The sequence below is a fragment of the Tachyglossus aculeatus genome, chromosome Y3 (assembly GCF_015852505.1).
Source record: "Tachyglossus aculeatus isolate mTacAcu1 chromosome Y3, mTacAcu1.pri, whole genome shotgun sequence".
NCBI classification, from domain to species: Eukaryota; Metazoa; Chordata; class Mammalia; order Monotremata; family Tachyglossidae; genus Tachyglossus; species Tachyglossus aculeatus.
Window position 1 is genome coordinate 807,650 of NC_052095.1, and position 27,557 is coordinate 835,206.

Genomic DNA, 27,557 nt, shown 5'->3' on the forward strand with positions numbered 1-27,557 from the left:
GCACTTAGTACTTAAGCGCTTATTACAGTGCTCTGCACACAGTAAGCCCTCAATAAATACAATTGAATGAATCTATCCAAATGCTTAGCACATCTGTGAGCCCGCTGTTGGGTAGGGACCGTCTCTATATGTTGCCGACTTGTACTTCCCAAGCGCTTAGTACAGTGCTCTGCACATAATAACCGCTCAATAAATACGATTGAATGAACATAGTAATCGCTTAACATTTACCATTAAAAATAACTAAACTTGTAGTCTGGCGATGTTGTCAAATCTAATCATCTTCCAAAGGGAGAAAACACTGGCGTACTTCTTTCCCCGGTTACGTTGCGTCCTTCCTCCATTCTGCAACTTCCCTTCCTCCTCTACCCAATAGCTGAAACGAAGGACACGTGGCGTAATTATGCGCAGGCGTATGAGCTTCTAATGCATTCAAGTGAAACGTAGGAAGTGTTGAGGAAAAGGAAACCACGCTTAAGGCGTTCATTGCTGCTGTGACGTGACGAGCTTGAAGAGAGTGCCGGCGTTAGGGCCCATCTTCAGCAGTAGCTTCAACTCGCCAATGCAGTAGTAGCTTTAGCTTTACGGAGACCCATTTTACGGTTTCACGGAGTTTCCCAGCGCCTTTCACAGCAACGGTATTGCGCTTCTTTCCTCCTACTTCTCCCAAGAAACCAAGTGAGAAAACCAGGAGATTCCCCGCCAACTGCGACGTCGATTCGCGCTGTTTTAGATGGGCCTCACGATATCCTCCCTCTTTTCCCGGCTTTTCGGCAAGAAGCAGATGCGCATTCTAATGGGTGAGTGTCAGGGAATGCTGGAACCTAAGACCTATGGAGAGGAAGAAGTAGGTAATGTCGTCCGATTAGAGTTCAGATAATTCTATTGGCCGAACTCCTGCCAATTTGATATTCCGGCTGAGCCCTCTAGCCCCCGCGTCGTTTTCTCATGACATTGTTGCTATATGGGTAAACAGGATTGGGTGGAGTTACGGCTTTTGAAAGTGAAAATAGGCATTCTGTTGTTTTGTGTCTCCCAAAGGCTTATTACAGTGCTTTTCGCACAGTAAGCGCTCAGTAAATACGATTGAATGATTAATGGTATTTGTTAAGCGCTTAATATGTGCAAAGCGCTGTCCTAAGCGCTGGGGGGAATACAACGTGATCAGGTTGTCCCACATGGGGCTCACAGGCTTCATCCCCATTTTACAAATGAGGGAACTGAGGCACAGAGGATAATAATAACAATAATGATGGCATTTAGTAAGAACTTACTATGTACAAAGCACTATTCTAGTCGCAGGGAAGGTTTCAGGGAGATTAGGTTGTCCCTCGGGGGCTCACAGTCTTAATCTCCATTTTACAGATGAGGGAACTGAGGCACACTGAAGTAAGTTAACTTGCCCAGAGTCACACAGCTGACAAGTAGGGGAGCCGGGATTAGAACCCACGACCTCTGACTCCCAAACCCGGGCTCTTTCCCCTGAACCACACTGCTTCTCAGTAAAAGTAATAGTAAGCGCCCAATAAATACCTTGATTGGTTGATTGTTCTAAAGCTAAAATATAACTGCAAAAGGATTGTGGCTCTTGAAAAGTATCCTAAACCTTTTTCTTTTTTTGATTTGTAGGAATTGAAATGATGGGAAAAAACTTTAATGGATTGAAGTCTCCACTTTTTATGCAATATGTTTAAATATCAGGGAATTGCCTTCCTAGGCTATACATCTTTCTTAGAAAAGTGCCTGACTAGAGCCCCCAGCTAACTGTATGAGAAATGTTTCAATGGCAGTGTAGAAGGCAAACAGCAAATTTGGGTTTGAATGATATTGGAATGTAGGCCATACTTGAAATTTCTTAGCAACGTAATACATTGTGGAAAAGAACTAAAATAGATGAAGTTAATAAATCAATTAGATATACATATATATTTGCAAGTGTTGAGGGTGGGACTTCCTTATGGGTGAGGGCAGTAGCCCCAATCCGTAACATACATACGTAATTACCATACCTTTCCATGAACTAGAGTAGCCCTTGAAGAGAGACAGTGGAGATTAGCCTTCCATTGCTGCCTGGAAGCCCAGCTTCTTGCTCCTTGTAGAAGAAGCTAACATGGCTCCCGAAAAGTGATTAAAGTGTGTGCCTCATCATTCAACATCAGGAGCAGTGTATATAGGGCCAGGGTTTAGGTGCCTTCAGTACACTTCTGAAGTGTAACTCTTCTATCTCCACATATACCAATTTCAGTCAGTTGGGCTTCAGCAAAGCGGAGTAATGGCAAGACTTTATGTTACTTCATTAGGGAAGGGAGAAACATATGTACTTTGGGTATTTGTTCGTTTGGGTGTTTATTAAGCTGGTAGAGTGTGTGTCAAGCACTGTTTAAAGGTGGAGTTGATACAAGTTAATATGGCCTTGTTATCGGAGAGCAAAATCCCAATTTTGCAGTTGATGAAACTAAGCCCTACTGAGAGCTCACCTCCTCCAGGAGGCCTTCCCAGACTGAGCCCCCTTTTTCCTGTCCTCCTCCCTACAACACTTTTATAAATTTGTACAGATTTATTACTCTATTTATTTTACTTGTACATATTTACTATTCTGTTTATTTTGTTAATGATGTGCACATAACTATAATTCTATTTATTCTGACGATTTTGACACCTGTCTACATGTTTTGTTGTGTTGTCTGTCTTCCCCTTCTAGACTGTGAGCCGGTTTTGGGTAGGGACTGTCTATATATGTTGCTGACTTGTACTTCTGAAGTGCTTCGTACAGTGCTCTGCACACAGTAAGTGCCCAATAAATACGATCAGGTGAATGCAGGAAACAGTTAAGTGACTTGCACGTAGCAAACAAATAGCAAAGCTGGGATTAAAAACCAGGTTCCCTGGCTTTTAGGCCCAGGGTTTATCAATCTGCTTCCTTTTTCCTTCCTGATATTCCATTTCTCTGCAGGTCTTAGAAACAAATAAAAAATATTGGACTTTAAAAAAAGCTAATATGAGTAGTTTGAAATCAGGAAGACAGTGTTGATGTTAGGTTTTGGTTAATTTGTAGGATTTACTTTCAATCCCACCTTCAACCCCACAGCATTTATGTACAAATTTGAAAATTACGTATTGTAAATTATTTATATTTTATTAATGTATGTCTCCCCCCACAAGACTGTAAAGCTATTGTGAGCAGGGAGTGTGTTTACTAACTCTATTGTACTGTACTCTTTCAACCACCTAGTATAATGCTCTGCATTCCTTGCTCAGTAAATATGTTGTTGATGATGATGATATTTCTGTGAAGGATTTTTATAAATTTATAAAGCTGTGGAAAGTATTTTTCTGAAAATCTATATTTTAAAAGCATCCAACACCTAAGTTTTAACACATAGGTATCATTATGCTACCAAATCAGTTATTCCATTTTTCATATTTGTGATCTTCTTACAAGAACTGATAAATTGATTTTATATAAGAAAAGAGAGGCAGCATGGGTTAGTGGAAAGAGCGTGGGCTTGGGAGTCTGAGGATGTAGGTTGTAATCCCACCTCCGCCACCTGTCTGCTGTGTGAACCTGGGCAAATCACTTAACTTCTCTGTGCCTCAGTTACCTCATTGGTAAAATGAGGATTAAAAGTGTGAGCAGGCAGAAACTCCTCACCCTGGGCTTCAAGGCTCTCCATCACCTCGCCCCCTCCTACCTCACCTCCCTTCTCTCCTTCTACTGCCCAGCCCGCACCCGCTGCTCCTCCGCCGCTGATCTCCTCACCGTACCTCGTTCTCGCCTGTCCCGCCATCGACCCCCGGTCCACATCATCCCCCGGGCCTGGAATGCCCTCCCTCTGCCCATCCGCCAAGCTAGCTCTCTTCCTCCCTTCAAGGCCCTACTGAGAGCTCACCTCCTCCAGGAGGCCTTCCCAGACTGAGCCCCTTCCTTCCTCTCCCCCTCGTCCCCCTCTCCATCCCCCCATCTTACCTCCTTCCCTTCCCCACAGCACCTGTATATATGTATATATGGTTGTACATATTCATTACTCTATTTATTTATTTATTTATTTTACTTGTACATATCTATCCTATTTACTTTATTTTGTTAGTATGTTTGGTTTTGTTCTCTGTCTCCCCCTTTTAGACTGTGCACCCACTGTTGGGTAGGGACTGTCTCTATATGTTGCCAATTTGTACTTCCCAAGCGCTTAGTACAGTGCTCTGCACATAGTAAGCGCTCAATAAATACAATTGATGATGATGATGAGCCTGAGCCCATTGTTGGTAGGGACCATCTCTATATGTTGCCAACTTGTACTTCCCAAGTGCTTAGTACAGTGCTCTGCACACAGTAAGCACTCAAATGTGATTGAATGAATGAATGAATATGGGACAACCTGATTACCTTGTATCTACCCCAGTGCTTAGAACAGTGCTTGGCACATAGTAAGCTCTAAAGAAATACCATCATCATTATTATTATCACTATTATTAATAATAAAACACTGCTTTTAAAACTTATCAAAGTCTTTTAGAAAGTGGAAGGGGAGAGGGCACTTCTCATTTGAGTGGCTTCAAAACTGCACCAAAATTCCTCTCATTTACTACAATATGCAAGCATTCAGTCAGTCAGTCAGTAGTACTTACTGTAAGTTCTATGGGGCTGAGGTTGGGGTAAATAAGGGGTACAAATCCAAGTGCAAGTATGACACGAAAGTGAGTGGTAATAGGGTAATCAGTCAATCAATCAGTGGTGTTTATTGAAAGCGTACTGTATGCAAAGCACTGTACTACGCATATGGGATAGTTCAATATAACAGAGTTGATTCTCTGCCCACAAGGAACTTATCAACTAGAGGGAAAAACAGATGTGGCCTAGTGAATGGAGCACAGGCCTGGGAGTCAGAAGGACTTGGGTTCTAATTCTGACTCCGCAACTTGTCTGCCTTTTCACCTTGTATAAGTCATTTAACTTTTCTGTGCCTGTTATATCATCCTTAAAATGGAGATTATGACTGTGAGTCAGGGACTGTGTCCAATCTGATTGAGTCTACTGCAGCCCTTAGTACACTACCTGGCATATAGTAAGCACTTCACAAATATCATTTGCCATTAAGTAAATTATGGGTACTTGTTAAGTGCTTACTATTTGCCAAGCACTGTTATTGTGCTGGGGAAAATACAGGTTAATCAGTCCTTGCCCACGGTCACACAGCAGACATTGGTAGCATGTCTTAGAGGATAGAGCCTGGGCCTGAGAGAAGGATCTATGTTCTAATCCCGGCTCCACCACATTCTGCTGTGTGACCTTGGGAAAGTACTTAACTTCTCTGGGCCTCAATTACCTCCTCTTAATCGACTGGAAGCCCTATGTGGGATAAGGACTGTGTCCAACCTGATTAAACGGTATCTATCCCAGTGCTTAGAACAGTGCTTGGCTCATAGTAAGGGCTTAACAAATACCATAATTATTATTATTATTCTTATGTGGCAGGGCCAGGATAAAAACCCTGATCCTTCTGACTCCCAGGCCCAAGCTCTGTCCACTAAACCATGCTTCCTCCAAGGATTATAAAAAAGTGAGAGGGATTAGAAGAATCAAGCAATCAGTTAACCAGTGGTATTTATTGAAGCCTTACCATGTGCAGAGTACTGTACTAAGCACTTGGGAGAGTACTATACAACACATTTCCTGCCCACAAAAAGCTTACAGCCTAATGGGGGAGACAGACATTAGTATAAATAACTAATTTGTAATATTTAATTATGAGGAAAAGAGGGCATAGTTGAGGAAGATCTCTTGGCGGAGATGAGATTTTTATAAGGCTTTGAGCAGGGAAAAGTGACCCCCTGAAGCGTGAGGGAGTTCCAGGCCACAGGCAGGATGTGGATAAAATAAACTAGATCCAGGTACAGTGAGTAGCCTGTGGTTAGAGGAACATCCTGGGTTGTAGAAGAAAACCAGGGAGATAAATTGGGATGGGGCAAGGTGTTTGAGTACTTTGAAGTAATGAATAATGACTTTTAGTTTGTTGTTGAGGTAGATAGGCAACTGCCGGAGGTTCTTGAGCTCTTAGTACAGTGCTTTGCACACAGTAAGTGCTCAATAAATACGATTGATTGATTGATTCTTGAGGAGTGAGGAAACATGTTTTTTAGAAAAATGATCATTTTCAGCAAGTCCTCAGTACCTGAGAAGGATCATTTTGAAGGATATGTGTATACATGCACATGAAAAAAGATGAATAACCATCTTTTTCTACACATCTCAGTGAAATTTAGAGGGATCTTCATTTTTAACATTCCCAAATCTAAGAACTCTTCAGAACAAATTAAGGTGCACGGTAATATGGCTTAGTGGATAGAGCATGGGCTGGGGAATGATAAGGATGAAGGTTCTAACCTCAGCTCCGCCGCTTGTCTGCTGTGTGACCTTGGTCAAATCACTTCACTTCTGTGCCTCAGTTACCTCATCTGTAAAATGGGGATTAAGACTGAGTCCCATGTGGGACAGGGACTGGGTCCAACCTGATGACCTTGGATCAACCCCAGTGCTTAGAATAGTCCCTGGCACAAAGTAAGTGCTTAACAAATACCAGCATTACTATTGTTGTTATTATAGGAAAACAAAGACATATCTGTGAGGAGCATCTACCTGCTATACTCCTGGACAGTGTTGTTGAAATGGTTCATAATGTCGAAGGCAGCAGAAATGTAGAGGAGGATTAGAATTGGGTAGTGACCAAGGGTGTGGCAAGAAGAAGGTTATTGTTGACCATAGTAAGAGTGGTTTCCATGGGGTGAAGGGGGAGGAAGTCTGATTACAGGAGATTGTTGGAGGAAAGAAAGTGGGGTCAGGATGATGGGCTGATAATTGGAGGGATCAAGGGAGTGTTTTTTAGGATGAGGGATACTTGAAGAGGGCAAGGGGTTAGGGAGTTTAAGGAGAAAGTTTGTCCCTGTAATAGGCACTTGGGAGAAAATAACACAGTACAGTGATAGACATATTTCCTACTCATGAGGAATTCCCTGTTTCCTTCCTTCCTTCATTCATTCAATTCGTTCAGTCAGTTATATTTATTGAGCACTTACTGTGTGCAGAGCACTGTACTAAGCGCTTGGAAAGTACAAATACAATAATTTTTTTAATGACAGAAAAAAATTCTCGTAGGGGAAATGGGAGAGTGTAAGGACATATATACGTAAGTCTTGTAGCCACAGTGTTGGGTTAAATAGCACGTGTTTAAGGGGGAGGTATCCAAGTGCATAAGCAACACAGAAGGAAAGGCAAATAGAACTGGGGGCTAGTTAAGGGGAAAAACCTCATGGACTGGGGTCATTTTAGAAGGACATTGAAGCTGGGGAGAGTTGTAGCTGTTTGATATGAAGGAGGTGGGAGTTCCAACCCCTAGAGTTAGTATATAAGGAAGTGTTCTTGGAAAGACAGATAATAAAACACTTAATACACTGCTTTGCACACAGTAAGTGCTCAATAAATACAGTTGAATGAATAATAATAATAATAGTATTTGTTAAGTGCTTACTATGTGCCAAGCACTGTTCTAAGCACTGGGGGATATACAAAGTAATCGGGTTGTCCCATGTGGGGCTCACCGTCTTAAACCCCATTTTACAGATGAGGTCACTGAGACCCAGTGACTTGCCCAATGTTAAGTGACTTGCCCAAAGTCACACAGCTGATAAGTGGTGGAGCCGGGATTAGAACCCATGATCTCTGACTCTTAAGCCTGTGCTCTTTCCACTAAATCATGCTGCTTTTCAAATCAACATCGAGGTGCTGTCAGTACTTGGATGTCAGAGGAGTGAAGTGGTTTGGGTTGTAGTTGGAAATCAGAGAGGTAAGGAAGGAGAGAGAGGAAGAGCTAATTTAGTGCCATAAGGTCCAGGATAAGGAGGTTTTATAATTGTTCTCTCTGTTTTCAAAGCCTTCCTGAAGGCACATCTCAAAGAGGCCTTCCCGAATAAGCCATCCTTTCCTCTTCTGCCACTCCCTTATTCATCATCCTTATTCATCATCCAGACTTGCTCCCTTTATTTATCCCTCATCCGAACCCCACAGCATTTAGTATTTATCTGTAATTTATTTTATATTAATGTCTGTCTTCCCATATAAACTTTAAGTAAGCGCCTTGTAGGTAGGGAATGTGTCAGTTTTTATTGTTATATTGAACTCTCCCAAGTGCTTATTAGTACAGTACTGTGCACACAGTAAATGCTCAATAAATACAACTGAATGAATGAAAGAGTTGAATGGGCAACGACTGGAGGTTTGAGGAGTGGGGGAATATGAGCTGAACTGTGTTTTAGGAAAATAAGCAGGCAGCAGAAAGGAATGTAGCCTGACACATAGTGCCTGGAAAATAGTATAAGTTCTGACCAAATGCCACAAAAAAAGAGTTTTCAGCAGGACAGGCAACAACATGTCCTGAAAGCAGGAGGAAATGCGTAACTGTCCAGAATAAGTCAATCAATCAACCAACCAGTGGTATTTCCTGTGTACAGAGTGCTATACTAAGTGCTTCGAAGAGTATTTATATGAAAGAGTTGATAGACACAAACCCTGCCCACGGGAGGGTAAGCTTGGTATGGGCAGGGAATGTAACTGTACGGAGCCCTGCACAGAGCTCTGCACATAGTATGCACTCAATAAATGAATGAATGAATGAATGAGTAGAAGGAGAGAGGTCTCATGCTCATTCATTCATTCAGTTGTATTTATTAAATGCTTACTGTGTGCAAAACACTGTACAAAACGCTTGGGAGAGTATATATAGCAACAAATAGACACATTCCTGCCCACAGTGAGCTCACAGTCTAGTACAATAATTTTAGTACACACATCCCCTCGTGCCCTAGCAAACTTGGTGTACATAACGTTTTCCTTCCAAAAGCCATTGGTGTTTGTTTCCCTTTCTAAGATGTAAACATATTTTGGAGCAGGAAATGTGTGATGTATTTTTGTTGTACTTTCACAAATGCCAGAACCAGTGCATTACACTCAGTAACCATACAATAAACATTATTATTATTATTATCATTATTATTATTACTAGTACTACTACTAATTATTATTGAGCTTAGGGTCCTGGCAGTATGTGATTGTGGAGATCCTGTGGGATGAAATGGGTTATGCCTTACATTTTCATGTCCCAAATCTTTATAGCGTCTTGAAAGCACAGATTTGTTAATTTTGATAAGTCTGTTTGTTGTTACAAACACTTTAAAATCAAAAGTTGTTCAGGTGTAGAATAAAAGCTTCAGTTTACTTTTTGTATCCTTATTTTTGAAGTATGCATTGAAATTGGGAATCAGAAAAAAGTAAGACCATAATTCTCATTTGATCAGTTATTTCTGGAGACGATATGTGCCCCTTTTCAAAGTACAAGCACAGTAGATGTTGCAAAGTAAAATGCATTCTTTGGAACTAAAATTAATTTTTCTTGTTCTTTAGTTGGTTTGGATGCTGCTGGCAAAACAACTATTCTTTATAAACTGAAGTTAGGGGAGATCGTTACGACTATTCCGACTATAGGTAAGAAGATAATAATTAATCTCTCCCTGTAAAGGTTTATTTTACTTATCTGAATAAAAATGGAAGGATTTTAAAATTCAGACAAGTTTCTAGTTAGTCCAAACAAGTTATAATTCTGATTTAGAGGTGCTGAGTTTAGAGTAATGACAGTTTATCATATTTTATACAGTTTTAATTTCAGAGCACATTGACCAGCTTAATAGCAGTAGCTTCCTTTGTAGCATTAGCTCTGGAGATTTTCTCATCTCCTCAAAACCCTTCACCTGTTTCAAGGCTTCCCACTTCATAACTCATCTTTTTCTGTTTGTTGTCCTCATTTGCTGTGCCCCAATTCTTTATTTTTGCTCCTCCCAAGCCAGCCATTTTGCTGTCCCACTTTAGACTCTCCTGCTGTGTTTTCTTGGCTCACCCATTCCCTTCCTCAACTTTAAAATCCCTCTCTCCCTACATTACACAGACCACAGCTCTCCCCCTCCCCATTTCCCTTAAATCTCAACTCTTCTGCCAAATCTTTCCTTATTAAGTTCTTAGGACTCTGAGCCAAATCATTTATCTTACTAATTCTCATATATGCAGTTTTCCTGAGTGTGCCTCTGAGGGTGAAAAGGCCAACATGGTGTAGTAATACTCCTGTCCTTATTGAGCACACAAGCAGCTATTTTTTATGGTAGCCTGCCTATTTTCCCAGGACTTGACCCTGTGTCTATTTTGTCTTTTTCATGTTCCTTATAAAGCTTTTTCTCAAGCACTTTGTACTCCCTGTTCCACAAGCACTTTCCCCACCCCACAGCACTTGTGTGCTGTCTCTTTCCCTTCCTCTGTCCCCCTCCCCTCTTTCTCTCCCCTCCTCTCTTCCCCTGCCCTCTTTCTCTTTTCCCCTTCCTCTGTCCCCCTTTGTCTCTCTCTCTTCTCCTCTCTTCCCCTCCCCTCTTTCTCTCTTCCCCTTCCTCTGTCCCCCTCTTTGTCTCTCTCTCTTCTCCTCTCTTCCCCTCCCCTCTTTCTCTCTTCCCCTTCCTCTGTCCCCTCCCCCCTCTCCCTCCTCCTTCCTGTCCTCTCCCCTCTTTCTCTGTCCCCCTTCATCTGTCCTCCCCCTTTCTCCTCCTTCCTCTGTCCCCCTCCCCTCTTTCTCTCTCTGTCCCTCCCCCTCCCCTCTCCCCGTTCTCTTCTCCCCATCCCCTCTTCCCCTCCCTTCTTTCTCTCTTTCCCTTCCTCTGTCCCCCTCCCCTCTTTCTCTCTCTCCCCCTCCCCTCTTTCTCTGTCCCCCTTCATCTGCCCTCTCCCCGCTTTCTCTCTCTCTCCCTCTCTCCATCCTCTTTTTCCCTCTCCTCTTTCTCTCTTGCACTTCCTCTGTCCCCCTCCCCTCTTTCTCCCCTCCTCTCTTCCCCTCCTCTCTTTCTCTCTTCCCCTTCCTCTGTCCCCCTCCCCTCTTTCTCCCCCTTCCCCTCCCCTCTTTCTCTCTTCCCCTTCCTCTGTCCCCCTCCCCTCTTTATCTCCCCACTCCTCCCTCTTTTCCCTTCCCCCCTCCCCCTCCCCTCTCCCTCCTTCCCCCCTCCCATCTTTCCCCTCCCCCCATTTCTTTCTCTCTTCCATCCTCTCTTCCCCTCCCCTCTTTGAGAAGCAGCATGGTTCTGTGCAAAGAGTCCGGGCTTTGGATTCAGAGGTCGTGGGTTCCCAGCTCAGCCGCTTGTCAGCTGTGTTACTTTGGGAGAGTCACTTTACTTCTCTGAGCCTCAGTTCCCTCATCTGTGAAATGGGAATGGAGACTGTGAACCCTCAATGGGACAGTCTGATCACCTTGTAATAATAATAATAATAATGGCATTTATTAAGCAGTATGTGCAAAGCACTGTTCTAAGCACTGGGGAGGTTACAAGGTGATCAGGTTGTTCCACGGGGAGCTCTCAGTTTTCATCCCCATTTGGTGGAGGAGGGAACTGGGCCCCGGAGAGGTTGAGTGACTTGCCCAAAGTCACACACAGCTGACAGTTGGCGGAGTTGGGATTGGAACCCACAACTTCTGACTCCAAGGCCTGCGCTCTTTCCACTGAGCCGCACTGCTTCTCACTTCTTCTAGACTGTGAGCCCGTTGTTGGGTAGGGACAGTCTCTCTGTGTTGCCAACTTCTACTTCCCAAGCGCTTAGTCCAGTGCTCTGAAAACAGTAACGCTCAATAAATATGATTGAATGAATGAATGAATGAATGCTTCTTGTAACCTCCCCAGTACTTAGAACAGTGCTTTGCACATAGTAAGGGCTTAATAAATGCCATCACTATTATCATTTTTATTATTCCCCTCCGCCACTGCCCGGATCGTCTTTGTGCAGAAACGCTCTGGGCATGTTACTCCCCTCCTCAGAAATCTCCAGTGGTTACCAATCAACCTACACATCAGGCAAAAACTCCTCACCCTCAGCTTCAAGGCTCTCCATCACCTCGCCCACTCCTACCTCACCTCATTTCTCTCCTTCTACAGCCCTGCCCACACCCTCCGCTCCTCTGCCGCTAATCTCCTCACTGTGCCTCGTTCTCGCCTGTCCCTCCTTCGACCCCTGGCCCACGTCCTCCCCCTGGCCTGGAATGCCCTCCCTCCGCACATCTGCCAAGCTAGCTCTCTTCCTCCCTTCAAAGCTCTACTGAGAGCTCCCCTCCTCCAGGAGGCGTTCCCAGACTGAGCCCCCTCTTTCCTCTTCCCCTGCTCCCCCTTCCCATGCCCCCTGCTTTACCTCCTTCCCCTCCCCACAGCACCTGTATATATGTATATATGGTTGTACATATTTATTACTCTATTTATTTATTTATTTTACTTCTACATATTTATTTTATTTGGTTTGTATGTGTAGTTTTGTTGTCCATCTCCCCCTTCTAGACCGTGAGCCCGCTGTTGGGTAGGGACTGTCTCTATATGTTGCCAACTTGTACTTCCCAAGCGCTCAGTACAGTGCTGTGCACGCAGTAAGTGCTCAATAAATACAATTGAATGAATGAATGAATGAATGTACATACTTATAATTATAATTCTATTTATTTTATTAATGATGTACATATATCTATAATAGTGTTTATTTATAATGATGCCACTGATGCCCGTTTACTTGTTTTGATGCCTGTCTACCCCCCTTCTAGACTGTAAGCCCATTGTGGGCAGGGATTGTCTTTATTTGTTGCTGAATTGTACTTCTTAAGTGCATAATACAGTGCTCTGCACACAGTAGGTGCTCAGTAAATACGATTGAATGAATCAATGCATGCATGCATGAATGAGTGAATACTGTCCCAAGCATTTAGTAAAGTGCTTTGCGCCCAGGAAGTGCTCCAAAAATATGATTGTCTGGTTGAATGGATGGACAGACAGATTCCAGGTTTCTGCTGGAACATGGATAGCAGTTGCCTGGGATTCCTTCTTACCAAGTTCTTAAGCTTTTCTTCTTCCCTCCTTGCTTCAGTTTCCCAATTTCAACTGTCCACACAGCAGCTAGTTTTTTATTCTGTTATTGCCCATAATAAAGGAGCGGTAAATCTCCTTTGATGAATATATCTTTATATTTGTCCCTCCCATTAGAGGATAAGCTCCTTGAGATTTTGAAACTTGTTCCTTTATTTTTCTTCATATTTTAATTGCAGTTTCATGCATCGAGTAGGCATTCATTGCTACAGTAATTCATAATTTTATTCAAGAATCAAGCTCCCTGTTAATTATATTCCTTATGGCTCTAACTTTCAGTGTTTCATATTTATACAGTTTATAGTTACCAATTTTGTCAAAAATCTGAGAACTTTTGGAATTTGATTCAGTTAATTCCAAGAAATCATTAGGACTTACAAACGAAATCTAGGTATTGAAATGACCACTTTTTGTTTTCATCATAGGTTTTAATGTTGAAACAGTAGAATATAAAAACATTTGTTTCACAGTGTGGGATGTTGGAGGCCAAGATAAAATTCGACCTCTTTGGAGACATTACTTCCAAAATACACAGGTATGATTTAATTTCATTTAATTTCTTCCTTTGTAGGTTAAGTATTATATATTCAGGACTACTATTTAGCATTTATCAATGTATTAATCTTTGGGGGGAGTTTACTCTTTAGAGTGTACTACACTAAATGCTTGGGAGAGTGCAATATAACTGAGTTAATAGATTGTTTCCTGCCCACATCAAGCATACAGTCTAGACAGGGAGACAAATATTAATGTAAATTAATAAATCATGAATAACAGCGGCCTTGAGAGACGTAAAGGGTGCAAATCTAAGTGCAAAGGCAATGCTGAAGGTGTGGGAGAAGAAAGAATGAGGGTTTAATTAGGGAAATCCTCTTCATTCATTCATTCTTCCATCCGTCCATCTATCTCAGTTGCATTTATTGAGTGCCTACTATTTGCAGAGCCCTGTACTAAGTGCTTGGGAGAGTACAGTACAGCAATAAGCAGACACATTCCCTGTCACAACAAACTCACAGTCTAGAGGAGAGGAGACAGGCATTAATACAAATGAATAAATTACAGGTATGTACATACATGCTGTGGGCCTGGGATGAGGGAAGAACAAAGGGAGCAAGTCAAGCTGATGTGGAAAGGAGTGGGAGAAGTGGAAAGGGGGCTTAGTCAGGTAAGGCTTCTTGGAAGAGATGTGCCTTCAATAAGTCTTTGAAGTGGGGGATAATAATTGCCTGTTGGATTTGAGGAGGGAGGACATTCCAGGCCAGAGGCAGGTCATGGGCGAGGGATTGGCAGTGAGATAGATGAGATCGAAGCAGAATGAGGGAGAATTAGAGAAGTGAAGAGTGCGGAGGGTTATATTAGGGCAGGAGCGAGTTGAGGTAGAAAGGGCCGAGGTGATTGAATGCCTTAAAGCCAATGATGAGAAGTTTCTTCCTGATGCAGACATGGACTGGCAAGCACTGGTGTTTTTTAAGGAACGGGTAGACATGGCCTGGACATTTTTTAGTAAAATGATCTGGGCCATAAAGTGAAGTATGGCCAGGAGTTTGGAGAGACAGGAGCTAGGGAGGTCTGCAGGGAGGCTGATGCAGTAATCCAGGCAGGATAGGATGAATGATTGTATAGACTGAGCCCACTGTTGGGTAGGGACTGTATCTACATGTTGCCAACTTGTACTTCCCAAGCGCTTAGTACAGTGCTGTGCACACAGTAAGCACTCAATAAATACGATTGATTGATTGATTGATTGATTGATTGATTGACATAGTAGTAATTTGGATTTTAGTGATATTGTGAAGGTGGCACTGAAAGGATTGAAAATGTGGGTTGAATGAAAGAGAGGAGTCAAGGGTAACACCAAGGTTATGGACTTGTGAGACAGGAAGGATGGTAGTGCTGTCTACAGTGATGGGAAAGCCAAGGGGCGGGTTTGGTTGGGAAGATAAGGAGTTCTGTTTTGGACATGTTTAGCTTGAGGTAATGGGAGGACATTCAAGTAGAGATGCCTTGAAAGCAGAAGGAAATGCAAGACTGAAAAGAAGGACAGGCATCAGGGATGGTAATGTAGTTTTGTGTACCATCCTCACAGAGGTGGTAATAAAAGCCATGGAAACAATGAGTTCTCTAAGGGACCCCCACAGTTAGGGGAGGGAGTCAGAGGAGAAGCCCACAGAGGAGACTGAAAGTGACAGCCCAGAGAGATAAGAGGAGAACCAGGAGAGGACAGTGTCAGTGAGGCCAGGGTTGGATAATGTTTCCAAGGGAAGGGGTTGGACGATAGTGTTGAAGGTAGCTGAGAAGTGAGGTGGATTAGAATGAAGTAGAGGTCATTGGATATGGCGGAAAGGAGATCATTGGTGACCTTTGAGAGGGTAGTTTCAGTGGAATTAAGGGGATGGAAGCCAGATTGGAAGGGGTCCAGAGGAGAATTGGAGGAGAGGAATTTGAGAAAGTGGGTGTAGACACTGATCAAGGAGATTGGAGAGGGATGGTCGGAGGCAGATGCAGCAGTACCTGGAGGGAGATGTAAGGTCAAGGGAGGTTTTTTTTAGGATAGTGGAGATAAGGGCATTTGAAAGCAGTGGAGAGGAAGCCACTGGAGAGCAAACAGTTGAAGAATGACTGTTAGGGAGAGCAGAGGGAGAGGGCAAGAGTGTTGTTAAGGTGGGAAGGAGGGAAGGAATGGTCAGATGGGGATAGTTTGTGAGAGGAGACAGGAGATCTTTTCTAGTGATATTGCTGGGAAGGGTGGGAGAGCTGAAGAGGGGACTCGAGCAGAGAGGGATTATGGAGGGGCAGAGGAGATTTTAGGGAGCTCACGCCTAGTAATGTCAATTTTTATAACAAAGTAGGTGGCCAGGTCACTGGGGGCAAGGGATGGGATGGAGGAGGCGTACCTTGAATAAGACTTTGAAGGAGGGGAGAGTGATTGTTTTCCAGATGTGAAGAGGCAGGGTGTTCCAGGATATGGGTGAGAGGGCTTTCATTCATTCATTCAATTAATCGTATTTATTGAGTGCTTACTATATGCAGCACACTATATTAAGTGCTTGGGAGAGAACAATACAGCAATAAATGGACACATTCCCTGCCCATACTGAACTTACTGTTTGTTGTGGGAGACGTTAATATAAATAAATTACAGATATGTAGGTAAGTGCTGTGCTCGGCTTCAATGCTCTCCATCACCTCGACCCATCCTACCTCACCTCACTTCTCTCCTTCTACAGCCCAGCCTGCACCCTCCACTCCTCACTGTGCCTCATTCTCACCTGTCCCTCTGTCGACCCCCGGCCCACGTCCTCCCCCTGGCCTGGAATGCCCTCCCTCCGCACATCCGCCAAGCCAGCTCTCTTCCTTCAAAGCCCTACTGAGAGCTCACCTCCTCCAGGAAGCCTTCCCAGACTGAGCCCCCTCCTTCCTCTTCCCCTACTCCCCCTCCCCATCCCCCCGCCTTACCTCCTTCCCCTCCCCACAACACCTGTTTGTATGTATTTATTACTCTATTTATTTATTTATTTATTTTACTTGCACATATTTATTCTATTTATTTTATTTGGTTTGTATATTTAGTTTTGTTGTCCGTCCCCCCCTTCTAGACTGTGAGCCCGCTGTTGGGTAGGTACCGTCTCTATATGTTGCCAACTTGTACTTCCCAAGCGCTTAGTACAGTGCTCCGCACACAATAAGCACTCAATAAATATGATTGAATGAATGAATGAATGGGGCTGGGACAGGGGAAGAACGAAGGAAGCAAGTCGGGGGATGCAGAAAGGAATGGAAGAAGTGGAAAGGGGGCTTATTCTGGGAGGAGATGTTCCATCAATAAGGCTTTGAGGTGGGGGAGAGTAATTATCTGATTTGAGGAGGAAAGGCATTCCAGGACACAGGCAGGCTGTGGACAAGGAGTCAGTGTTGAGATGAGAACGAGGCACAGGGAGAAGTGTGGGAAGGAGTGAAGTGTATGGACTGGATTATAGTAGGAGAGTAGCGAGGTGAGGTCAGAGAGGGCAGGGTGATTGAGTGCTTTAAATCCAGTAGTGAGGAGTCTTTTTTGATGTGGATGTGGATGGGTAACCACTGGAGTTAAGACTGAGATTGAGGTATGGTGAGTAGTTTGGTATTAGAGGAGCAAAGTGTGTGGGCTGGGTTGTAGTAGGAAACCAGTGAAGTAAAGTGGGATGGGGCAAGGTGATTGAATGCTTTACAGCCAATAATAAGCAGTTTTTGTTAGGTGCAAAGGTGAATGGGCAACCTCCTCAAGGTTCTTAAGGAGTAGGGAAGAATGGACTGAACATTTTTATAGATAAATGTCCAGGCAGCAGAATGAAGTATGCACTGGAATGTGGAGAGACAGGAAACAGGGAGGTAAGCAAGGAGGTTGATACAGTAATCCAGTTGGGATTGAATTAATGTGGCAGCAGTTTGGTTGGAGAGAAAAGGGTGGATTTTAGCATTTTTGTGAAGATTGAACCAACTAGATTTGGTGAGTGAATATGGATTCATATAGATTGAATATGGGGGTTGAATAATAATAATAATCTGGATATTCTCCCCAGCGGCGGAGCAGGGTCTGGCTCCGGCTCTGCCATGCTGGGTGTCTGGAGAAGGGGAAGTGGGTGGAATCGGTGGGCCTGGGGCGGAACTCAGGCCAGCGGCCTTTACACAAGTCCCTGAGGAATGAGAGGACACTTACTGTCCCCACCATCAAGGCCTTGTCGAGGGCCCATCCCCGGGCAGGGATTGTCTCTTCTTGTTGCTGAATTGTACTTCCCAAGCACTTAGTACGGCGCTCTGAACACAGTAAGTGCTCAGTAAATATGATTGAATGAATGAATGAATGAATTTGTTAAGCACTTACTATATTGGAGGCACTGTACTAAGTGCTAAGGTAGAAACAAGGTAATCAGAGGTGAGTTGAGGATAATACTGAGCTTACAGGCTTCATTCATTCATTCAGTCAGCCATATTTATTGAGTGCTTACTGTGTGCAGAGCAGTGTGCTAAGCAGTTGGGAAGTACAGTTTGGCAGCTGATAGAGACAGTCCCTACCCAACAACAGGCTCAAAGTCTAGATGGGGGAGACAGACAACAAAACAAAACAAGTAGACAGATGTCAAAACTATCAGAATAAACAGAATTTTAGCTTGTGAGTGAGTGAGGATGGTGTGCTGTTTACAGTGATGGGATTGTCTAGGAGGACAGGATTTGGGTAGGAAGTACAGTGCTCATCATTTATTCATTCATTCATTCATATTTATTGAGCACCTACTGTGTGCAGAGCACTGTACTAAGCACTTGGGAAGTCCAAGTTGGCAACATCTAGAGACGGTCCCTACCCGACAGCGGGCTCACAGTCTAGAAGTCTAGTTAAGAATCAGAGGTCATGGGTTCGAATGCCGGCTCTCCCAAATGTCAGCTGTGTGACTTTGGGCTAGTCATTTCATTTCTCTGTGCCTCAGTTACCTCATCTGTAAAATGGGGATTGAGACTGTGAGCCCCCCATGGGACAGCTTGATCGCCTTGTAACCTCCCCAGTGCTTTGAACAGTGCTTTGCACATAGTAGGTGCTTAATAAATACCATCATTATTATTATTATTCATTCATTCATTCAATCGTATTTATTGAGCGCTTGCTATGTGCAGAGCACTGTACTGGGTGCTTGGGAGGTGCAAATTGGCAGCATATAGAGATGATCCCTACCCAACAGTGGGCTCACAGTCCAAGTGTGCAATAAATACCATTGATGATGATGATGATGATGATGTGGAGTCAGTAACTGATTATCTAAATTCATTCATTCAGTTGTATTTATTGAGCGCTTACTGTGTGCAGAGCACTGTACTAAGTGCTTGAGAATTCCAAGTTGGCAACATATAGAGACGGTCCCTACCTGACAGCAGGCTCACGTCTAGAAGTCTAGTTTTACATAGTAAGTGTGCAGTAAATATCATTGATGATGATGATGATGATGTGGAGTCAGTAACTGATCATCTAAATGTGGGTTCTAATCCTGGCTCCTCTGCTTCTCTACCGTGTGACCTTGGCTAAGTCACTTCATGTCTCTGTGCCTCAGTTACATCATCTGTAAAATGGGGATTAAGACTGAGAGCCTCAAGTGGGACGTGGACTGTGTCCAGTCTAGCTCGTATCTACCCCAGCGCTTAGTACAGTGCTGTGCACATGAGAAGGAGCATGGCTTAGAGGAAAGAGCCCAGGCTTGGGAGTCAGAGGGCGTGGGTTCTAATCCCAGCTCTGCCGTTTGTCTGCCGTGTGACCTTGGGCAAGTCACTTCACTTCTCTATGCCTCAGTTCCCTCATCTGTAAAATGGGGATTAAAGACTGAGCCCCATGGGGGATAACTTGATTGCCTTGTATCTACCCCAGCGCTTAGAACAGTGGTTGGCACATAGTAAGTGCTTAACAAATACCATTATTATTATTATTATTATTATTATTATTATTATTATTATTATTATTATTATTATTATTATTATTATTATTCTCCACCTCTCCATCCCCCCTGCCTTACCTCCTTCCCCTCCCCACAGCACCTGCATATGTGTATATATGTTTGTACATATTTATTACTCTATTTATTTATTTTATTTGTACATATTTATTCTATTTATTTTATTTTGTTATTATGTTTTGTTGTCTGTCTCCCCCTTCTAGACTGTGAGCCCACTGTTGGGTAGGGACTATCTCTATATGTTGCCAACTTGTACTTCCCAAGCGCTTAGTACAGTACTCTGCACACAGTAAGCGCTCAATAAATACGAATGAATGAATGAATGAATAAATGAAGAGTTCTGTCTTAGACATTTTAAGTTTGAAGTGTCAGTGGATCTTCATGTAGAGATATCCTGAAGGCAGGAGGAAATGTTCAGAGATAGAGAGAGAAAGAGATCAGGGCTGGAGACGTAGATTTAAGAATCATCAGCCACATAGAAATAGTAGTTGAAGCCATGGGACTGAATGCATTCTCCAGAGGAGTGAGTGTAAACAGAATAGAAGGGGACCAGAACTGAGTCGTGAGGGACTCCCACATTATTAGCGTGTGGACGGCAGTAGAAGTCCAGGAAAGAGACTGAAAAAAAATGGCCAGAGAGTTGAGGGAAATCAGGAGTGGGCACCATCAGTGCAGTCACAGGTGTAATCAGCAATTTTGAAGGAAGCTGAGGGGTTGAAGAGGTTTGGGATGGAGTAGAGGGCCATTGGATTTGGCAAGAAAAAAATCACTGATGACTTGGGGCAGTTTTTTTGGAGTGAAGGGGGTGGAAGCCAGATTCGGAGAATCCTAGGAGAGAACTGCGGGAGAGAAAGTGGAGACGGTCAGTATAGACAACTTGTTTAAGGAGTTTGGGGAGGCGTGGTAGGAGGGAGATGGAGCACTTACTGAAGGGAACCTTAGGTTCAAACAAGGGATTTTTTAGAATAGATTTTTTTCATGAATATATTTGAAAGTAGGGAAGAAGCCTTTGGAGAGCAAACAGTTGAGGGTGCTAGGCAGGGAGGGGAGAAATGAGTGGGGAGACACTTTGATAAGGTGTGAAGAGTGGCTTTGGAGGCATAGTTGGAGGGGATGGATTTTGAGAGGAGGTGGAAGATCTCTTGAGAAACTGCTGAGAAAGATGGGAGATTGAAGAAGGGGCAGGAAGAGGAGGGACCGGCGAGGAATAGGAGAGATTGTAAGGACATCAATCTGATTATTGCAACTTTCTTAATAAAGTATGTGGCCAGGTCATTAGGAAACAGCGATAAGCTGTGTGGCGTAATGGAAAGAGCAAGGGCTTAGGAATCAGAAGTTGTGGGTTCTAATCCTCGCTCCGCCACTTATCAGCTGTGTGACTTTAGGCAAGTCACTTAACTTCTCTGTGCTTCAGTTACCTCATCTGTAAAATGGGCATGAAGACTGTGAGTTCCAAGTGAGTCAACTTGATTACCTTGTATCTATCCCAGCACTTAGTACAGTGCTCGGCACACAGTAAGTGCTCAATAAATACGATTGAATGAATGAATTGTGAGAATTGTGAGTGAATACTCATTCATTCATTCAATTGTATTTATTGAGCGCTTACTGTGTGCCGAGGACTGTACTAAGCACTTGGGAAGTACAAGTCTGCAATGTATGGAGATGGTCCCTACTGAGCAAATACCATCATTATTGTTATTATTATAGTTAGGAGCAATAGGTGTGAGGGGCAGGGTTTGAGGAGGGAGTAAAACATCTGAAACAACTGGTGAGGGCAGTAGGCATGAAGTCAATAATGATGGAGATGTAATGTTGCTTTACAAAGTTAAAGAGTGGTGCAGAGTGACATTACTCTCTGAGCAAGCTCAATTAGCTGGGTTGTCGGCAAAGATTGGTGAAATAAGATAAGAAGGAGCAAACTGAAGTAGTATTTTAAAGCTGATAGTAAGGAGTTTCTGTTTGGTGCGGTTTTAGATGGGCAACCACCAGAGTTTTTTGAGGAGTGGTGAGACCTGGACTGAAAAATTTTTGTTTTTTTAAATGACCCAGACAGCAGAGTGAATTATGGACTGGAGAGACAGGAGGCAGGAAGATCAAGGAGAAGACAAATGCAGTAGTCAAGGTGGGATAAGATAATTGCTTGGATCAATGTAGTTGCCATTGGGATGGAGAGGAAAGGGCAGATTTTAGTGATGTTGTGAAGGTAGCACTGACAGGATTTGGTAGGATATTGAATATATGGGCTAAATGAAAGATGAGTCAAGGTTATTACCAAGATTATAGGGTTATGAGACAAGGAGGATGGTGATTCTGTCTGTAGTGATGGGAAAATCGGGGAGGACAGGATTTGAGTGGGAAGGTGAAGAGTTCTGTTTTGAATGTGCTATGTTTGAGGTGCCAGTGGACCATCAAAGTAGAGATTTATTGAAGGCAAGAGGAAATTCAGGACCACAGAGAAGAAGAGAGATCAGGATTAGAGAGGTAAGTTTGAGAATCATTGTACAGAGTTGGTAGTTGAAACCATGGTAATGAATGATTTCTCCAGAGAAGTGAGATAAGCACTTCTAGTCTAGTGAGAAGCAGCATGGTCTAGAGGTTAGTGTACTGGCTTGAGAGTCAGAAGGACCAGAGCCCTAATCCTGGCTCTGCCACTTGTCTGCTTTGTGACTTTGAGCAAGTCACTTCACTTCTCTGTGCCTCAGTTACCTCATCTGTAAAATGGGGATTAAATACTGGGAGCATCTATGTGGGACAAGGGACTGTGTCCAACCTGAGTATCTTCTGTCTACTCCAGCACTTACTTAGTGCAGTGTCTTGCATATAGTAAGTGTTTAACTAATACCATTATTTTAGTTATTAATACTAATAAGGGAGTTGGAATAGACAGAAAATAAAATGGGACCAAAATAATAATAATAATGATAATAATAACTGTGGTATTTGTTAAGTACTTAGAATGTGCCAAGCACAGTGAGATAGACACAAGTTAATCAAGTCCCACATAGGGCTAACAATCTAAGTAGAAGTGAGAATGTTATTAAATCTACATTTTTGTGGATGAGTGAATTAAGGCACAGAGAGGACAAATGACTTATCTAAAATCACACAGCACACAAGTAACATTGCCTGGATTAGAACCCAAGTCCTATGAATCCCTATAATAGTTATGGTACTTATTAAGCCCTTCCTATGTAGATACAGGGTAATCACAATGTCCCACGTGGGGCTCAAATTTTTAATCCCCATTTTACAGATGAGGTAACTGAGGCACAGAGAAGTTGAGTTACTTACCCAAGGTCACACAGCAGACAGTAGGCAGTGGCGGGATTGGATCCCATGTCCTCTGACTCCCAAGCCTGTGCTCTTTCCACCCTCGCCTATACTCTGTCCACCAGGTCATGCTGCTCAAGCATCCTCCACCCATTTCACCACTATCTTTCCTCCTTTAGTAAGTTTACCCATTTTATAACAATAAAAATTAGTATTTTTATTAATCTTAGACATGAAAGCTTATTTTAGAAGCATATAAGGCAATTCAGACCATACTTTCAGTCAGTTGTATTTGTTTAATATAGTGGATTTTTTTTAGATCGTATTCATTAAGCACCCTAAGATCTTCAAGACATTGTGCACTGGGGTAGATATAAGCTATTGAGATTGGACACAGGCCATGTCTCACATGGGGCTCACAGTACTAATCTCCTTTTTAGAGATAAAGTGGTCAAGGAACAGGGAAGTTAAGTGACTTGCCCAAGATCACACAGCAGACAATTGGCAGAGCTGGGTTTAGAATCAGTTCTCTCCGATTCCTAGGCCTGTGCTGTATCCATTAGGCCATTCTGCTGCCAATTCATTTATTTGATTTATTGAGCATTTAATGTGTGCAAAGCTGTTATACGAAGTGATTGAGAGAGTACAGTATTCCAGAGTTGTTAGATATATTCCCTGCCCACAATGATCTTCATATTGGAGAGGGAGGTAGACAAAGATATAAATAAATAAATTATGGATATGATCATAAATGCTTTGGGGCTGAGGGTGATGTATGTAAAATGTACAAATCAATCAATCAGGTATTTTTTGACCACTTACTATATGCAAAGCACTGTACTTAGCACTTGGGAGAATACAGTGTAGTAGATTTTGTAGACAGGTTCCCTGCTTACAATAAGCTAGAGGAGTAGTTGTGGCATTTGTTAAAGGCTTACTATCAATCACTGATATTTATTGAGCACTTTTTGTATGCAGGGCATTTTGCTCCATGCTTAGGAAAGTCCAGTATAACAGAGTGCCAAGTTCTGGGGGAGTTATAAGATAAGCCCATTGGAGAGTGTCCAATCCTACTTGCTTGAACCCTCCCCAATGCATAGTACAGTGCCTGGCACATTGTAAGTGCTTAACAAATATCACAATTATTATTAGTAGTAGTAGTAATAGAAAGAGCACAGTCCTAGTAGTTAGAGGACCTGTGTTCTAATTCCAGTTCCACCGATTGCTTGGTGTGCAATCATTTCACTCCTCTATACCTCAGTTCTCCTGTTCTCCCTCCTACTTAATTAAAGTTAAAGTGGTTTGACCCTCAGAAACAGAGAGGACTGCAAGAACTCCTGAAACAAAAAACACCAGATCTGGATAGTGCTCCAACCTCCCAATTAGGTTCTAAGAAACCACACAAACCTAGTCCTCAGAACGGCAAGGCAATTTCACCTGAGAAAGGAATTAGAAGCCCAAGGCCAGATGATCCTGCAGACCATCCAGGCAGTAAATCTGCCAAGGCACCTGCTCCTTTGGAAACTTCAAAAGGTAGGAAAATCATGCTTGGCAAAAGCTCCGGTGAAGCAATGGGAAATGGAAAGAAAACCAAGAGAGGGAAAAATGGCAGCATTCACCATACTTTATGTCAAGTATGTCAGTGGGAAAGGTGACCGAGTATGGGATGGCAGTCAGTGGACTCTGGCCAGAGGACATCCAGCAAGGAGAATACTACAAGGTTGTTCAGCAGGAGGTGGCTGATTTGCTCTGCATAATGACCTAAAGATACTACTTCTCAATCATCTGAAAAAGAAGATATGGGATGCCCGGAATTATAACCTTTCTGGAAAGGGATCAGAAACGGGAAGCCATCCCTGAAACTGTATGTGAGAAACTCCTCAGTGTGAAAGTGCAGAAGGCCGAGCACTGTTTGGTTCAGGTCCAGCAGTAGTGAGGAAGTACACAGCATTATAAAGACAATGGGAGATGGTTATCAAAAACCAGTAGAAAATGAGAAAAAGTCAAACAGCTGGAAAATATAGCCAACCTTCCCCATCACCCCTGCCCGCTTCCTCCTCTCCCTCCAGCTTTCTGGAGACTCTCTGTACCAGTGGAAACGTTTCACAGTGCCTTCTGGGACTTCCCAGAGGCCTTTTTTTCCTCTCTGCTCTTCATTTTTCTCCTTCTCCATTTGCATCAACCTTGCAGCTTCCTGGAAACTCTGACTTCTTGTAATCTAGTTTGGGCACTTTTCCCTGGAGACCGCCAATGAGGAGGAACTCTGTGGAGTTCCCCTCCGCTCCCATCCCCTTACTCCCCTCCCATCCGCTTACTGTGCCCCAAGGTTCAGTGCTTGGTCCCCTTCTGTTCTCGATCTACACTCACTCCCTTAATAATAATAATAATGGCATTTATTAAGCGCTTACTATGTGCAGAGCACTGTTCTAAGTGCTGGGGAATTTACAAGGTGATCAGGTTGTCCCACGTGGGCCTCACAGTCTTCATCCCCATTTTACAGATGAGGGAACTGAGGCCCAGAGAAGTTAAGTGACTTGCCCGAAGTCACACAGCTGACAAGTGGTGGAGCAGGGATTTGAACCCATGACCTCTGACTCCAAAGCCCGGGCTTTTTCCACTGAGCCACGGGACCTCATTCGCCCCCACGGCTTCAACTATCATCTCTACGCTGATGACACCCAGATCTACATCTCTGCCCCTGCTCTCTCCCCCTCTCTCCAGGCTCGCATCTCCTCCTGCCTTCAGGACATCTCCGTCTGGATGTCTGCCCGCCACCTAAAACTCAACATGTCCGAGACTGAACTCCTTGTATTCCCTCCCAAACCTTGCCCTCTCCCTGACTTTCCCATCCCTGTTGACGGCACTACCATCCATCCTGTCTCACAAGCCTGCAACCTTGGTGTCATCCTCAACTCCGCTCTCTCATTCATCCCTCACATCCAAGCCATCACTAAAACCTGCCGGTCTCAGCTCCACAACATTGCCAAGATCCGCCCTTTCCTCTCCATCCAAACTGCTACCCTTCTCGTTCAAGCTCTCATCCTATCCCGTCTGGACTACAGCATCAGCCTCCTCTCTGATCTCCCATCCTTGTGTCTCTCCCCACTTCAATCTATACTTCATGCCGCTGCCTGGATTGTCTTTGTCCAGAAACGCTCTGGGCATGTTACTCCCCTCCTCAAAAATCTCCAGTGGCTACCAATCAATCTGCGCATCAGGCAGAAACTCCTCACCCTCGGCTTCAAGGCTCTCCATCACCTCACCCGCTCCTACCTCACCTCCCTTCTCTCCTTCTACAGCTCAGCCCGCACCCTCCGCTCCTCTGCAGCTAATGTCCTCACCGTGCCTCATTCTCTCCTGTCCCGCCGTTGACTCCCGGCCCACGTCATCCCCCTGGCCTGGAATGCCCTCCCTCTGCCCATCTGCCAAGCTAGCTCTCTTCCTCCCTTCAAGGCCCTACTGAGAGTTCACCGCCTCCAGGAGGCCTTCCCAGACTGAGCCCCTTCCTTCCTCTCCCCCTCGTGCCCCTCTCCATCCCCCCATCTTACCTCCTTCCCTTCCCCACAGCACCTGTATATATGTATATATGTTTGTTTATATGTATATATGTTTGTTTTAGATGGTGAGCAGACATCCAGATGGAGATGTCTTGAAGGCAGGAGGAGACCTGAGCCTGAAGGGAGGGAGAGAGAGCAGGGGCAGAGTTGTAGATTTGGGTGTCATCAGCATAGAGATGATAGTTGAAGCCATGGGAGTTGTAGATTTGGGTGTCATCAGCATAGAGATGATAGTTGAAGCCATGGGAGTGAATGAGTTCAGCAAGGGAGTGAGTGTAGATAGAAAACAGAAGGGGACCAAGAACTGACCCTTGAGGAACCCCTACAGTAGGGGGATGGGACGGGGAGGAGGAGCCTGCAAAAGAGACTGAGAATGAATGGCCGGAGAGATAAGAGGAGAACCAGAAGAGGACAGAGTCTGTGAAGCCAAGGTTGAATAGTGTGTTCATTCATTCATTCATTCAATCGTATTTATTGTGCGCTTACTATGTGCAGAGCACTGGACTAAGCGCTTGGGAAATACAAGTTGGCAACATATAGAGATGGTCCCTACCCAACGATGGGCTCACAGTCTAGAAGGGGGAGACAGACAACAAAACAAAATGTGGACAGATGTCAAGTCACCAGAACAAATAGAATTAAAGCTAAATGCACATCATTAACAAAATAAATAGAATAGTTAATATGTACAAGTAAAATAGAGTGATAAATCTGTACAAACATCTATTCAGGTGCTATGGGGAGGGGAAGGAGGTAGGGCCAGGGGGATGGGGAGGAGGAGAGGAAAAAGGGGACTCAGCCTAGGAAGGCCGTGCTGGAAGTGGGGCTGGACTGGAGCTCAGTGCCACCCCCGGTCTGCGGGGCCCTCCGGGAAAATTCCGGGATCAAGAAGGCCACGGTGGGGGTCCATCCCGGGTGCCTGCGTCCCTCAGTGTGGAGGAGAAGTGGGTGGTCCACAGTGTCAAAGGCAGCTGAGAGGTCGAGGAGGCTTAGGATAGAGTAGGAGCCATTGGACTTGGCAAGCAGGAGGTCATTGTTGACCTTTGAGAGGGCAGGTTTGGTGGAATGTAGGGGATGGAAGCCAGACTGGAGGGGGTCGAGGAGAGAGTTGGCATTGAGGAATTCAAGGCAGCGGGTGTAGGTGACTTATTCAAGGACTTTGGAAAGGAATGGTAGGAGGGAGATAGGGAGATAACTAGAAGGGGAGGTGGGCTCAAGAGAGGGGTTTTTTTAGGATGGAGGAGACCTGGGCATGTTTGAAGGCAGAGGGGAAGGAACCAGT

General features: G+C 44.0%; 1 protein-coding gene across 2 annotated transcripts in view; it reads left to right on the forward strand.

The window, feature by feature from the left end:
• The first annotated feature begins 457 nt into the window (after positions 1–457).
• LOC119946753 (ADP-ribosylation factor 4-like) overlaps positions 458–27,557 on the forward strand; it is a 50,118-nt gene continuing 23,018 nt past the window's right edge. Inside the window, exons 1-3 of one of the 2 annotated variants that reach the window (XM_038768201.1) lie at positions 458–800; positions 9,452–9,532; positions 13,446–13,510. In XM_038768201.1, coding sequence (XP_038624129.1) covers positions 734–800; positions 9,452–9,532; positions 13,446–13,510 — 213 coding nt within the window. In that variant the 5' untranslated portion in view covers positions 458–733. Of the gene's footprint in view, positions 801–9,451; positions 9,533–13,400; positions 13,511–27,557 lie in introns of both variants that reach the window. The other variant, XM_038768200.1, reaches the window with a different exon arrangement.